The following is a 15,048-nucleotide window of genomic DNA, read 5'->3' as shown; positions in this document are numbered from 1 at the left end:
GTCTGATATATATTTTGTTGTTCTTAATTGTAGAAAGCAAGTGGTTAAAGTGGTTAAATAGGTTCAACAGGACATATTTCTAACCAGAAATATTAAGGTGAAGGATCTAATCAACACTGCTATGTGTTTTGAGTTTAAGGGTTTGTCCAGAGAAGATATGGGTATAAATCAGTTAAAGTCTAGGATTAGTCCTATGTTGAGATTAACCAGTAGGGAGACATTGGACCTTCTATGGTTTGTTGATCCATGCCTACCATCAAACATCATTAATGATGTAGAATTTTGGTTTTTCTGGGAAAATGCAATTGAAGATGAACATGGTTGGATTACATTGTATTTGCAAGTGATGCCACTAGATGAGAATGGTGAGATAGATGTATCTCAGGTTACTGCATATTCACAGCCTCCTCCACCACAAATGACACCCAAAAAGAATGTGACTCCAAAGAAGCCAGTCTCTAAGACTCCACCTAAACCAGTTTTTACTAGTGGTTCATCACCTAAGAGATGACATGGCAAGTCAGTTAGAAGAAGTCAAAGAATACCAAGGATGAAGAAGAAGAATCCTACTAAAGTGTTTGTTGATTTAGCTGGTAGTGAAGAAGATGTTTCTGATGAATATGTTGATGATGGAGGTGTATCAGTTCCACAGTTTACTCAACAAACACAAGCAAGTGTAGCTGAGAATGATGATGGAGATGTTTATATTCCACAGTTTACTCAACAAACACAAGCAAGTGTAGCTGAGAGTAATCCTGTTTTGGAGGCTAGTGGAGCTGAACAAGGTAATGAGATACCTAGATTAGATGATTATTTCAATCATGACTTTTGGGTTGAAGCTACAACAAGGCAGAAGTGGTGGAAGATTTGTTTGCAGTTGCCCAAGAGTACAAGAAAAGTGATGAGTATGTCATGCACTTGAAAAATGTAGAAGAAGATGAATGTAACACTGATGATGAGGATGTCCTGAAGATGAATGAAAATGACAGTGAAGAGAAAGATATCAAGAGTTACAATAAGTTTCTACAAAAAGTTGAGAATGGGTATCTTTCAGATGGTACTGCAAGTGAGAGAAGTGATGGTGATAATGTTGATAATGATGCTGCAAGTGATGGTGATAATGTTGATAATGATGCTGCAAGTGATGATGATAATGTTGATAGTGATGCTGGTGATCCAAACTTTGGGGAGGTGGAGGTTGAGAATGACAAGGAAGGTATGTGATTGCTTCTGTCTCTTTTTAAACTTTGATGTGTTTGATTGTATAATCCTTTAATTTATTTAGTACTAATGCCCTTATCTCTGTGGTTTTGTAGAGGACCATTATGGGGACTTGGTCTCTGACAGAGAAGAAGAAGGTAAGCTGTCATTTGTTTTGTAGTCTTTTGTTTTTCTTATTCTTTGTTTGTTTGTTATGTTTGTTTGAAGTGAAAACTACATTTTTTTTGTACTGCATAACTTGTTATGCACATTTTTTTGTACTGCATAACTAGTTATGCATATTTTTTTTGCATCTGCAGTGATTTATGATAAGCATAACCTTTGATGCATCTGCATAACTGGTTATGCACTTTTTTTTTGTACTGCATAACTTGTTATGCACATTTTTTTGTACTGCATAACTAGTTATGCATATTTTTTTTGCATCTACAGTGATTTATGATAAGCATAACCTTTGATGCATCTGCATAACTAGTTATGCACTTTTTTTTGTACTGCATAACTTGTTATGCATCTGCATAACTGGTTATGCACATTTTCCCCTTGTTTGAAGGGCTCTAACTGAGTCATTTGTTTTAGGGAATTTGTATCAGAAACCAACAAGAATGATGGGCTTGAACTTATAGTATCAGAAAGCAACAAGACTGATGGGCCTAATTGTTCAAAGCCTAAATGTTCAAAGCCTCAAGATAACACACAGTTTGAATAAGAACATGCACAACATTTTAAGGATGAGGAAGATGAGGAGATGTTCCCTGAGGGAATTAATTTTGACCAAGTGGATCCTTACAACCTAGTGAAGGGAATCAAGTTTGTCAGCAAGAATGCTTTCAAGAAGCATTTGAGGGCCTACTGTGTTGCAGAAACTTCATGGCAGCTATGAGGAGCAGTACAAGAAAATTCCTGCATTCTGTGAAATGGTGAAGGTAACATTAATTGTTTTGTTGTTTGTTTGTTAATGTTTGTCTTAATATTAAAAATTATATGGCATTAACATTACTTTTTTGTAATTGCAGGAAAAAATGCATGGCAGTGTAGCTAGTTTCTCATATGGAAGCACAGACAACACATTCTTGTCAGTGACACTCTGCTTCAAGCCTGCTATAGAAGGATTCTTGGCTGGATGTAGGAAAATAATTGGATTGGATGCTTTCCATTTGTATGGGAAGTATGGTGGTGTTTTACTGGTTGCAACAGGTCTAGATGGTCAGAATGGTTTAGTACCTCTTGGTATAATGGTGTGTAGGAATGAAACCATTGAGAACTGGAAGATTTTTCTCAAAGACTTGAAAGCTATACTGGGTCAAGACTTGCATTTCACCATTATATCAGACAAGCAGAAGGGGATTAGTGAAGCTTGTGACAAATACTTCTGCTTGGATGAGCACAGATTATGTTTCAGGTTAACTTTTATATCCTTAATATTTCCTAATAATATAAGTTCAATGACTAACTGTTTCTTATTGATAAATTGACAGACATTTGATGAAGAATTTCAAGAAGTATTTCAAGTCATACAGCTTACATGTTCATTTCTGGAATGCTGCCAAATGTTACAAGAAGAGACACTATCAGGTATGCTCATTTCTCAAAACAAGATGATGTAATTTCAAGTATTACATACATGAGTTTGATACTATTTATGTCATGTTTGTTTTTAGCAAGACATGGATAAATTATTTGCTGAGGATGAAAAAGCTGCACTGTATCTCATAGATCAAAAACCTGAAAGCTGGTCTAGGTCTCATTTCTCAAATGACAGCAAGTGTGAGCACATCAACAATAATTTCTCAGAGTCTTTCAACAACATGGCCAAGCCCTTTAGAGATAAGACAATCATTACACTTGCACAAATGTATAATAAACTGGTGATGGGTCTTTTCTTCAAGAGGAGGAATGAAAGTGAAAACTGGCAGGATGGTGAGATAGTTCCAAAGGCAATGAAGCTGATTACAAAGATGCAGGACTTAAATCATCTGTTTGAGTTAACTGGAGCTGTAAGGGGAAGGGTGTATGAGGTCAGGAGTGTTCATGATGTTGTGTTTGTTGTGGATCTTTCCAAAAAGAGTTGTAGTTGTTTGCAGTGGCAGCTGAGGGGATTTCCCTGTCAACATGCTATAGTTGCTTTAACACCATTGAGACCAAACTGGGTTGAGTAAGTCACACTCTCTTTTCACTCCAATGTTTTGATTTGTTATATCCCCTTTGTTTTTCCTTGCTCAAGCTTGATTGTAAACTGATAATTTGTGGATATGCTTCCCTGATTTCATGTTGTAGATACTGTGACCCTGTATACAGTGTGGAATACTACAAAAAGACATATGCTCCAGAGTTTGAACCACTGTCAGCTGAAATTGACTGGGTAAGACCATTAGTTTTATTAAAGAAAAATATATTGATTATTGTGCAATAAATATTTAATAATAACAAAGATTCTTTGATTCTTTTAGGGTTTCATACATGCTTTATATAATACACAACCTTTAAGGGTTTCATATCTATCTTAACAAATATCTTCTCTTTCTTCCTCTCTTTGTGTAGATATACTGGTAGAGTTCATTAATCCTCCTGTTATCATAAGAAAAACTGGAAGGCCAAGAAAGAAGAGGATTCCTTCTTATGATGAAGCTGGAAGTGTGAAGAAAATGAGAAAGTGTAAGAAGTGTGGAGTTTATAGTCACTATGCAATAACTTGTGCTGGTGGAGAGGTTGGAAAGAATCCAAAGGGAGAAAAACCTAGAACCTGTGTTGATGGCTCAACATCATCTACTCATGTCCCTGAACCACCAAAAAAGAAGTACAATAGAAATAAACCGGTTGTTAGTGCTTCTGTAGGTGCATCTACTACTGCTAAGGATGGAATGAAGAACCAAAACAATTCAGAATCTTCTAAACAAGGTGCTGCAAAAGGGAGAAAGAGAAAGGCTTCTTCTCAACCTGCTTTCAATCAGACTAATCAACATGTTGGATCTGTCAACAACAAAGTCACCTTCACAGTTGCAGATCCAAAGGGAAAGAAGAAACCAAAGAAGTACATGAAAGTCCTATGGGTTGGTTGTCTCTTTTGTTTTTGTTCTGTGACTAGATCTGAACAATATGGTTGATACTATTTATGTTTCACTTTGGTTATCTTTTGTGAATGGATGAATGGATGCTTTTGTAAGACAATGCAAGTTCTGAAATGGGAGAAATTTTATTATAAAATTGTTGCAGGCTACATTATCATTCATACCACCACCCATTTTTCAGTTCTGAAAATGAAGAGAAGCAGAAGTATGTGGTTGTGGAGACGTTCATTTATGATTTATGGAGAAGAAGATAAGAGTGCCACGTAAGCAGTGTCACGTGGGCCTTGCCACGTAAGCAGTGCCACGTACGCACTGGGTGATGACGTATAAAGAGTCATAGTAGCTGGTTGGGTCGAAATAACCGATTCAAAGGACTTTTAGGTCTTTTTAAGTGCACCTAACGGTGCTAACTTTCCATCCATCACTTTTGGTCAAAACTTGCCTAGTCTAGCAATAAATAAAAAAAGTGACCTAGAAATGAAAAGCACCAAAAAAACAGGCCTATTTTTGTGAAAAGTCCCTTTTAGTTTTCTCTTTAATTAACCTACCTAGTTCAGAAAAGAACCCTATTTGACCAGCTGCTGAGCAAATGAAACGGGGAGGAGAATTGGAGTTAGTCCTTGTGTATCCATTTTGTGGAAACCGGGTTTATGAGAGGTTTAGTGAGTGTAGGTATGATTTTGGTGAAGAATAAGAAAATGATGGAGGAGGGGAGAGAAAGGAGGATAAATTTGAGTGAGAAGCCATGACTGTGTTTTTTTTTTGCTTACTATCTCTTCCACTGGTTTTTTCTATTGACAGTTAAAATTCTCTCATCCTTTTGAAATTCGTCGAATTTTACCTGAATATCTTACATAAATTGCGAATGTACCACTAGGTTCTTGGACTAGGGTCTGCCTTGCTATAGCAAAACGGATCTCGTCTAGAAAATTGAGGAATGTATGAATCTATGACATGATTTCTAAAGGCCGGTAATCATTTCAGTAATCCAACAGCCGGGATACCTTCTGAATTTTTTATAAAATGATACCGGCCCTACTAGTGCCGGTACCAGCATTTAGTAATCGTGATGAATATTGGCATTTTCCTTTTCCTTGACATTTTATTTTAGTTTTATTTTATTTTGTGTGTTTTATTGGAATGCCTGGACTGAATGTTGATACTAAATTAAAAATCCGTCATGTATTTAATTATATGTGGATGAGGCTAAAATCGGTCCAATCGGAATATGCTCACTCCCATGAGAATCTGAAGACCACCTTACGAGTAAAACTCAACCCAAAGTATATCGATTGACCTAAATTTATCAATGTCAGTTAGAATTTAGCCTGTGATTCAAAATTTTCTTATAACCTGTCATTTGCTTGACCAAAAATGGACTTCATGCCCCAATATACATTGTCGCTCAGCTTTTTTTCATGTTTTGATCTGCATTTTGAATCCAAATTCACTTTTATAGCATAACATTTTTCACCTTGACCATGATATTGTCTCATGATCCAAAATCTAAATCGTGATCCAAAAAATATCATTATGATTCAATTATGTGTAAACTTTATTCGTTCATAGAACAATTCGAACTTTGTGCCATAACAACACAGGATATCAACCATGAATATAACACACGTTAACAGGCTATCACTTGAATGTCCAAAATGATGATATCGGTGACCTGAACTTGAAGCTCGTTAACGCCATTTTTTTTACCGACAAACAAGAAGTCTTAAATGATCGAGTAATGAATATTAGAATTCCTTGAAATGTTGATATCATAAAAACTTTGTTATTTGATGATGATAATTTCAAAGAAATAACAAATATTAGAATTCTTTTTGCAGGTAAGGACAAAATTAGGTGAGAGCCATCAAACAATGACAATTTTATTATCAAAACTGCTTATAATGCCATTTTAAAAATTAGTTTTTAAGCTTTCCAAGAATAATCTAACTATTTATTAGAAATCATGCTGAAAACATAAATTATCTCCAAGAATACAACACTCATATGAAAATTGTGCATCAGTGTTTACCAAAAAAATATAAACTTGCTAGATGTCATCATGATGATGTTTGTCCTTTTTGTAATGATGAGTATGAAACTCCTCAACATCTTTTTTATGACTGCCCGGTCATTAAGCCAATATGGAAGTCGAAAAGTAAGAAATCAATTTGGGTATCGAATTTCAAAACGACTTTTAGAAGGAAAAAGAAAAAATTTGTGAAGCAAAATAATTTTCTTATGACTTTGGTTTCTGGAGAAGCAGAAGCACCTTTACTTACGTACAATATAGAGTCAAACGATGAACTCATCGACCACATCTATCCTTGTACGAGACTAATAAGAGACTTGTCATATCAGCAGAAATCAAAATTGCCCCACGAGCAGCGATGGAGATTTGTTAGAGATATTTTGTGAAAATATAAAAACCCTCAATCTCCAACACTGTTAATAGGGTATCAGCTTACTAGCCAAGGTACCAAATCCCATATAAGACATAAAAGTATTCATGTCGATCTCAACCAAGTATCCCTCTCTGCTACTGTGTAGTATACCACCGTGCCAATCTCAACCAAGAATTCCCTCTCTGCTACTGTATAGTATACCACTTCTGAAGACGAGTGTTATCTGTAATAATCATATCCGGCTTAAAAGAAACTATTTTGGATAGGGCAGGTCTAAGTCTATTGGCTAGAAAGTAGAAACTTTTTATTGGCTAGAAACTTATTTAGATCATGTTACTTCTCAGGGAACCACCCCTTTTCTTTCTTTTTTATACACAAAACAGAAAACATGTATACACTACAGAGACATAAATACAATTATTTTAAGTAGGGTATAAGTTTTGATTTTAGTTCCTGTTATAAGATTCCCTTCTTCTAGATATAGCTAGTCACTTCACTTGATGAACTTTTGATCAAATCCAAATTGGTACTAGTAGTACTGATCATGTTTTGATTGGATAAGAGAATTTTTTATTTATATAATGAGGAAGAATAATAGTGTTAAGCTTGTTGGATTTGCTGATATACTGATATCAAAGAGTAAAAGAAATGTGATTGCAAGTGTTGGTTATGGAGTTGGAATTTCATTTCTTGTTTTTACACTTCTTTTTAGTTGCTATTCTCCAACTTCATTGCTAATGTATCGTTCTAGTTTTCAGGATAATAATATTTGTTCTAAATCTTCTCAAAATTTATTTTCTTTTTCTTGGCATTTTTGTTATCCAAATTCTACTACTACTTCCAGTAGTAGTAACTTTTTGTTGTTGCAAGAAGAAGAAACGAATGTTACAAGAACAGGATTTACAAATGAAACGGCTTTGCATGAGAATAATAACACAACTGCATTATTAGCTCATGATGGGGAATTTGACAAGAGCTCAAGTTCTCCGGAAACTGAAGCGGATATATCTCGGTGGTTCGAGATGTAGAATCCGACGATAAAAACCTTCATAACCATAACGTAACTACTAGCATTATGTCATTTTTGAAATTATTTTGTGACGTTGTTGTGTTGTGTTGTTGATAATTTCGCCGAAACATTATTGTTGCGAGATTTTGATCCTACATTATCTCAACATCACTTTTGGTTTTCTCTTTAATTAACCTACCTAGTTCAGAAAAGAACCCTGTTTGACCAGCTGCTGAGCAAATGAAACGGGGAGGAGAATTGAAGTTAGTCCTTGTGTATCCATTTTGTGGAAACCGGGTTTATGAGAGGTTTAGTGAGTGTAGGTATGATTTTGGTGAAGAATAAGAAAATGATGGAGGAGGGGAGAGAAAGGAGGATAAATTTGAGTGAGAAGCCATGACTGTGTTTTTTTTTTTTTTTTTGCTCATTATCTCTTCCACTGTTTTTTTCTATTGACAGTTAAAATTCTCTCATCCTTTTGAAATTCGTCGAATTTTACCTGAATATCTTACATAAAGTGCGAATGTACCACTGGGTTCTTGGACCAGGGTCTGCCTTGCTATAGCAAAACGGATCTCGTCTGGAAAATTGAGGAATGTATGAATCTATGACAGGATTTCTAAAGGCTGGTAATCATTTGAGTAATCCAACAGCCGGGATATCTTCTAAATTTTTTATAAAATGATACCAGCCCTACTAGTGCCGGTACCAGCATTTAGTAATCGTGATGAATATTGGCATTTTCCTTTTCCTTGACATTGTATTTTAGTTTTATTTTATTTTGTGTGTTTTATTGGAATGCCTGGACTGAATGTTGATACTAAACTAATCATATTTTCTCTCCATCTTCTTCATCGTAGATCTAGATTTATTCGGGTTTAGATATGGATTTCATATCTTCCGAGCAAATCTAGATAGCATTATTCATTGTATTTTGTTTCCATAAATAAAATCGCATCTTTTTGCGGAATTAGGTTCTGGTTTTCTGTAGTTCTTTATGCTTTCAATGAATATTATTTCTATGACAATTCTCTGTCATATGTTGTTTAAATTCGCTATTGTAGCGATCTATTATTGTCCTTTGGGTTTTAATATGGAGCCTGATGATAGATTCAAGTATACTTTTGGAGATGACCAAATCCGGCGTAACGATGATCAAGATTCTTACAAAGTTGATCAATGGCTACTGAAATGGGTCGTAATTATGATGATATTTGGAGCAAATTATTCCTTTTATGAAGGATTACATCTTAATGAAGAAGAAATTTTTAAATGGTTGCAGTTTAATGAGAAGATCATTATTTGGATTACATCATTTATCTCTTTGATCAACTATTCTGTACAATTGTTGTATTTCCAAATTGGGATACATTATATTTTATATTTTTTATGTTGTAACATTATGATGTGCTTGAACTATCATGTTATCATGATTCCAATCGGTGGAATCATAATTCTCCACCATCTTCAAACCTCAAATTTAATAAGGTAATTGAATAAATTATGGGTTGTTAAACCCATCTTTCCTTCAAAAAAAAGAAATTTAATTGTTCTTAAAAATCCTTTCTTCACTTATGATAATTAATCATGTCATCTAACAACTTAAAGGGACAAATGGTTATCCAATAAAAAATATATCAGTGATTAATTACTACAAATTAGGATTACTCCCGGCTGATTGAGTTTCTAAGGGCAATTTTTACGCGAATTTGTCTATCCCAAAATTTGGCCAGCCATATATGGATGGGTAAAAATGATTGTTCACTATAATGATATATAACGGGCGGCATAAGAAATAGCGTGCGGTTGGTGGTTAATTGCACAACTATGATCACTGAGCCGTTGGCGGTTGAACACAAACTGCCAACGACTAACTTGCCAATGGCTTTATTTCCAATGGATCCAACTTCAAACCATTATATACTTCCATTTTTAACCATTTTCACTCACACCACTCCACTCTCTTTTTCCTAACTTTTGTAAACAAAATCTTCTACCCGTTCCTTATAATTCTTAGTAAAAACTAGTTTACAAAATTGAGGAGCGTCGTAAATTCTTTAAGGGGAAAAAGAAATCGAAAAAAAAAGAACTATATATGTCGATTATATTCAAAATCATGTTGTTGAGTTTGCTTCGCCGAGTGTAGTTGTTGGTCCAGACTTAATTGTCAAATGTTCTTTCCTAACTCAACCAGTATTTCTCATGTTGTACAACTGCCACGATGCAATATCTATAGGAGTAAAAAACTTCACTGGTTTCTGGAACAAAATAGAGGTAAATATCTAAATTTTCTATTTAGATTATGAATTTAAGAATGTATTTCCAGTGTTAGTGGTATACCTATTTCCGCGTTGGTAAATCAGTTCTTAAAGACAAATTCCAGAGAGTTCCAATAATGAACATGTACTACAAGAGGAACTGGGTAAGGACACTGGTGACGATAAAATATTTTTCCCTTTTGTTCAATGATATCAACAAATGACACAGAGCTGTTATTGTTCATCCTTATTAAAGTTTTGTTGAATTTGGAGAACCTGTTGTACAAGGTATTCAAGATTATTCACTCGGAATAGTTTTTTTTCACCTCGGCAGCGCATACATGTGTTTGGTATTTGGGAGACCTCCTACTTTTCCAGATACAAATTATTTTCGCGAAGGCGATTAATCCCCCAATATAGATGCAAGTCTCTGTATCAGATTTTTATATCTTGCGACAGCCATTGGAGAGGTTTGAATTAAACGCTGAAATGATTATTACTGAAGTACGATATCTCAAATGGTACCGGAGAATTGCAAAGCCGGTAATTGGTGTTCACAACATGCACATTTGGTTTCCCGGGGTTAACTCATATGGGTCGTGAGAAAGATATCATTCCTAGCAAGCCGCCTCCAGTAGAACCATGTTTAATGACCTACCCCACAGATGGAAGTTCTTTATCATCTTCATCAAATGTGCATGAAATACATTGGGAGATGCCAAGTATAACTTCAAAAGGGAGCCCCCCACGATGACCCCAATAGTTCTGACAGTTGCAGAACGTACTTATCCTTATTACAATGTTGATGCCACTGAAAATCAATTGAAAACAAAGCTTAATAATTTTGTATTGGATAAATCAATAAATAACTGCTCTATCTCAGGATTCACGTGTGTAGACCAGACTAGGAGTCGGAGAAGTGATAATGAAGGAACTGAGTGACTTGGTGTTAGTTTACTTGGTCTCAACTATACGAAGTTGGTAGTAGTTTTTGTATAACGACTTAATTATGAGAGTATTCAAAACTGGACTAAGTCCCGAGGTTTTTCTGCATTTGCGTCTTCCTCGTTAACAAAATCTTATTGTGTGCTTTTACTTTACTTTCCAAATTATAATTATTGTTTTAGTTATAATAAAATAATTGCACCGAAACCAAAGCGAAATAACCCAGTTTTCCAGGAGTCGAACTCCCAAGTTATAGGTTAGGGGTTCGAATACCGCGCAGTAGGTATCAAAAAAAGAAAAAAATAATTGCATTGTATGTTAATCAAACTCTTGATTTGATCTCATAGTTGGTTCTGTCCGAACTTATACTATATACCAAATGTACATCTTAGGGTTGATATCTTCTTGAAAGTCTTTGTCTATATTATATCACACGAGGTGTGTCGTGAATAGGTTGATACGAAAATATTATAGTATACTTGGTACCCTCATCACTTCAGTGGTTCTTAAGATGATGTTTGTTTTCGATTCCTACAATATTGAACTTCGTATTGTTTGAAATTCAATGGTTGGAACTGATATTTGTGAGTTTTTACCTGGCACAAATGAAGAGCTAGATTGCTTCGAGTTGGGGCCTTTAGTTGTTCTCGAGTGACCAATCTCTCATACCAACTTCCCGCCAAGAGAAACTTAATGAAGTTAATATATTCAAACACTAGATTGTTTGGCACATGCAATGTGCTTGATGAAATTCTCGGCTAACCCTTCGAGCGTACAGTAATCGAAGGAGATTATTGTATGAAAACGAAAAGAAATCAATTATCTGTTGGAATTGTTGTATAGAATAGCAATTGTAATTACTTAATGAGGGAGGATCCATGAACAATCTTATATGGACACTATCTTACAAGATTTGCACCACTTTTTCTTCAGAGTCCAAACGATAATGAATTATAAGATAATATTTTGATGATATGTTCCTCTTATTAAACTCTAGATTACTACCAAAAATGAGAACAATTCGAGACATCAAACCTCACCATATATCGATCTTAATTTTGACCGTTAAGTTTCAACACTTGATTTTCAAAATGGTAGATGGTGGTATTATACGTCTCGGATTGTGCTTATTCTTTGTAGAATTGCCGAGTTTTATAAGAAGAACGTATCACCAAAGCATTGGCTTCAAATTCATTGTCATTTCATCTCTAAAGAAAAAGTGGTGTAAATCTTGTAAGATAGTGTTCATATAAGATTGTCCACGGGTCCTCCCTCTTACCTAATATTAAAAGAATCATAAAATAGCTAGATGTTATATGATAAAAAATTTATAGATGCATCAAACAAATAGGGAAATAAAATTAAGTTTGTTTGAAATTCCCTTCCTAAGAACTCTCTCCCCGCTGGAAAAGATTCATTGACTATGTGACTTTTGTTCTTTATTTTCACAAAAAATAAAAGTGGGTATGTCCATCTAGGTACTCCTCGTAGAAAAGCTTTTTTTCATTCTTCACCCGGTTGGAAACGCTACTGAGGACCGTAATCGGTTAGGTTGACTTTGGAAACGCGCTAAAACAGGTCGCCCAAGAAAGAAGAAGTTAATATCATTACAAGAAGAGCCCGATTTAGAATGGATATATTATAACGGTTCGTGAAACGTTATATAAAAGTAAACTTTTTAAAACTCTTATTCTTTAAAAACATTATTGAATATTATAAAAGGTAATTGTTCAATAACATTCCCAAAAAACAATGTTATAGGTAAAAAGAACCTATAGTTTCACAATGTTTGTGGATCAAATTAAACAATATAATTTTAACTCAAACACTAGGTCGATAAATTCATTTAAATAATCATACTGAAGAAAGAACCCTCAACAAGATTCTTTATGTACATCAATTCAATTTTTTAGCAAAAGACAAACATTCTATAGATGGAAACAATAACGCTATAGTTGTTGTGTCGATCAAACTAGACAAATGAAGTACGTACCCGTGCCCAATATTAAAGCGAAAACAAGAAAACTCAAAAAAAAATGGAACTATCTTGACTACAATAGAGGAAACCAGCGCATGCACAATGACACCTCATTCCATTTCTCGTAACGTTCAATATATTTTATGGATTTCAGATTTTTCACTCAAAGGATCATATATATATATATATATATATATATATATATATAACTACTAAACCAAATATGCAAATATGATATCTTTCTGAAAATTGGAGTAGATCTTCTAAAACTTCAAAGTTTTGACTTAAAGTTGATTCTTACGGGAAAAAACGGCTAAGAACGAGTTCGAAAGTTGATTATTAAATGTTCAAATCTTCTTCTTAGTGGCACACAAGGACCTTTAGGGCTCGACCTTTGGGAGAGGAAAGACGTGGTGGGAAGTTTACTCGTTACTTTTGATGAGCAAATCATATTTAGGGTTGAATTTGATTTTTGTTTAATTTATTTGATCTACTTTTCATGACAAATTAGGGTTTTAGCTTGATTTCTTTAAAACTTTTTTGTTTGATGCACTTCTCACTACTGATTAACTGGTGAAATCTAAATCTTAATGGAACTTTTAATGAGAAGTCAGATAAAATATATATTCTTCTAATGACTGATATGAAGTTTTGAAATTCTATTCTTGTGTAGTGGAAATTTCGTAGTATCGAGAGGGCTGATCAATTGAGGATTGGTACAGCGGTTGCTGAAGCAATCAATCCACATGTATACTTATTACTTGATTATGGTTATCTTGATTTCGTGGGTAATTTTAAGTATTGATTTATGGTTTTCATTATCCTTGTATGTGTACATTGATTAGTATCTTTGGGTTAAATTTCATTTCATTTTGTTTGTTGAGTATAAATGTTTTACATATAAGTGTATATACAAGCTAATTCCAAAAAAAATTTCTAGTTTACGTAATGGGTTACTTAATGTACCTGGCATTCAGGTAGGACCTCCAATAACTGATTTAGTGGACCGCAAGAGAGAATCATTACTAGACAAAAGAATGGATTGACATTTTTTACAACATACGTGGGGTTTAAGTAAACTATAACGTTTCATGTATGTGTTATTATAACGTTTCATGTATGTGTTGTTGTAAATGCTAACATTTCACGTATGCTTTGTTATAAATGAACATTAGTAGCATAAATGGGGCTTCCCGTGTACTACTTATCTTCTTCCTATTCTTTACAACATACGTGGGGTTTAAGTAAACTATAACGTTTCATGTATGTGTTATTATAACGTTTCATGTATGTGTTGTTGTAAATGCTAACATTTCACGTATGCTTTGTTATAAATGAACATTAATAGCATAAATGGGGCTTCCCGTGTACTACTTATCTTCTTCCTATTCTTGGTGTTCTTGGTTTTTTATCACTATTTTTTCATAAAAATTAATTTGTACCCAAAAAATATTAAACATTCAATCAATTGTTTAATAATATTCAAACTTCTTCTTATGTACTATCAAAAACACTTACAATGGAAACTATTAACAAACTAAAAAGTTTGAGATGTGTATTTGAAAGTCAATTATAATTGAGCAACAATCTAATCCGACCGATCATTTTGATCTATGTACATCCAAAGAATGAACAACCAATGTTTCAATTTTTCCTCTGGATCAATAAATTGATCCATTGGTTCAAACAAAAAAATCCAATGGTAAAAACGAAAAAAAAACTATAGGATGTATGAGGAGATTTCTTCCTCTCTCTACGTTGACTTGATCTTTTAGCATTTATTAAGTAAGAAAAATAACGAATGAAAAAACGAACATCTGATTCGTAGTCTCTTTTACCATTAGTTTCAGTTTTAGTTCTTGTCTTTGTGGAATAGTGAGATAGTAGTCAAGAAATTTTTGTTTCTTTTTCGATGTTTTCTCACGTTTGTTTCCTAATCATTCTATGTCGAAGGCCTGAAACCATACATATTGCAATCTCTATAATAATATATGTCATTAGATAGATATTTACCTCACTAGGAGCTTATGCCATTTCCATAAAACCAACAACATCAGTAATAATTCCAGAAATTGCAGCATTATTCACCTTTCCAGTATTCAAAACTATAGTTTAAATTAAAATTCGGATTAAAGAACAAATTAGGTTATCTTTACTACAAATGACT

The 15,048-nt window shown here is 34.1% G+C and overlaps 1 protein-coding gene and 1 long non-coding RNA gene across 2 annotated transcripts; both read left to right on the top strand.

Annotated features, from left to right (window-relative positions):
• Window positions 1-1,150: 1,150 nt before the first annotated feature.
• On the top strand, window positions 1,151-1,884 carry LOC113273585. Its single transcript, XR_003322495.1, has 3 exons — window positions 1,151-1,216; window positions 1,317-1,358; window positions 1,815-1,884. It is a non-coding gene; the product is annotated as an uncharacterized LOC113273585 (long non-coding RNA).
• Window positions 1,885-2,138: 254 nt separating this feature from the next.
• LOC113272124 lies at window positions 2,139-4,325 on the top strand. Its single transcript, XM_026522027.1, has 6 exons — window positions 2,139-2,147; window positions 2,238-2,623; window positions 2,700-2,796; window positions 2,883-3,376; window positions 3,499-3,583; window positions 3,777-4,325. The coding sequence occupies exons 1-6, from the start codon at window positions 2,139-2,141 to the stop codon at window positions 4,323-4,325; spliced, it is 1,620 nt and encodes a 539-aa protein (XP_026377812.1).
• The last annotated feature ends 10,723 nt before the right edge of the window (window positions 4,326-15,048 follow it).

The sequence above is a fragment of the Papaver somniferum genome, chromosome 4, assembly GCF_003573695.1.
Source record: "Papaver somniferum cultivar HN1 chromosome 4, ASM357369v1, whole genome shotgun sequence".
Classification (NCBI taxonomy): Eukaryota; Viridiplantae; Streptophyta; class Magnoliopsida; order Ranunculales; family Papaveraceae; genus Papaver; species Papaver somniferum.
Note: the sequence above shows the minus strand (reverse complement) of the source record. Positions and strands in the feature narration are given on the sequence as shown.

Excerpts from the sequence above, each read along its gene's own strand:
- LOC113272124 (XM_026522027.1), top strand. Across the intron at positions 2,624-2,699 it reads GAGCACAGATTATGTTTCAG|ACATTTGATGAAGAATTTCA; the intron begins GTTAACTTTTAT and ends ATAAATTGACAG. Across the intron at positions 3,377-3,498 it reads TTGAGACCAAACTGGGTTGA|ATACTGTGACCCTGTATACA; the intron begins GTAAGTCACACT and ends TTCATGTTGTAG.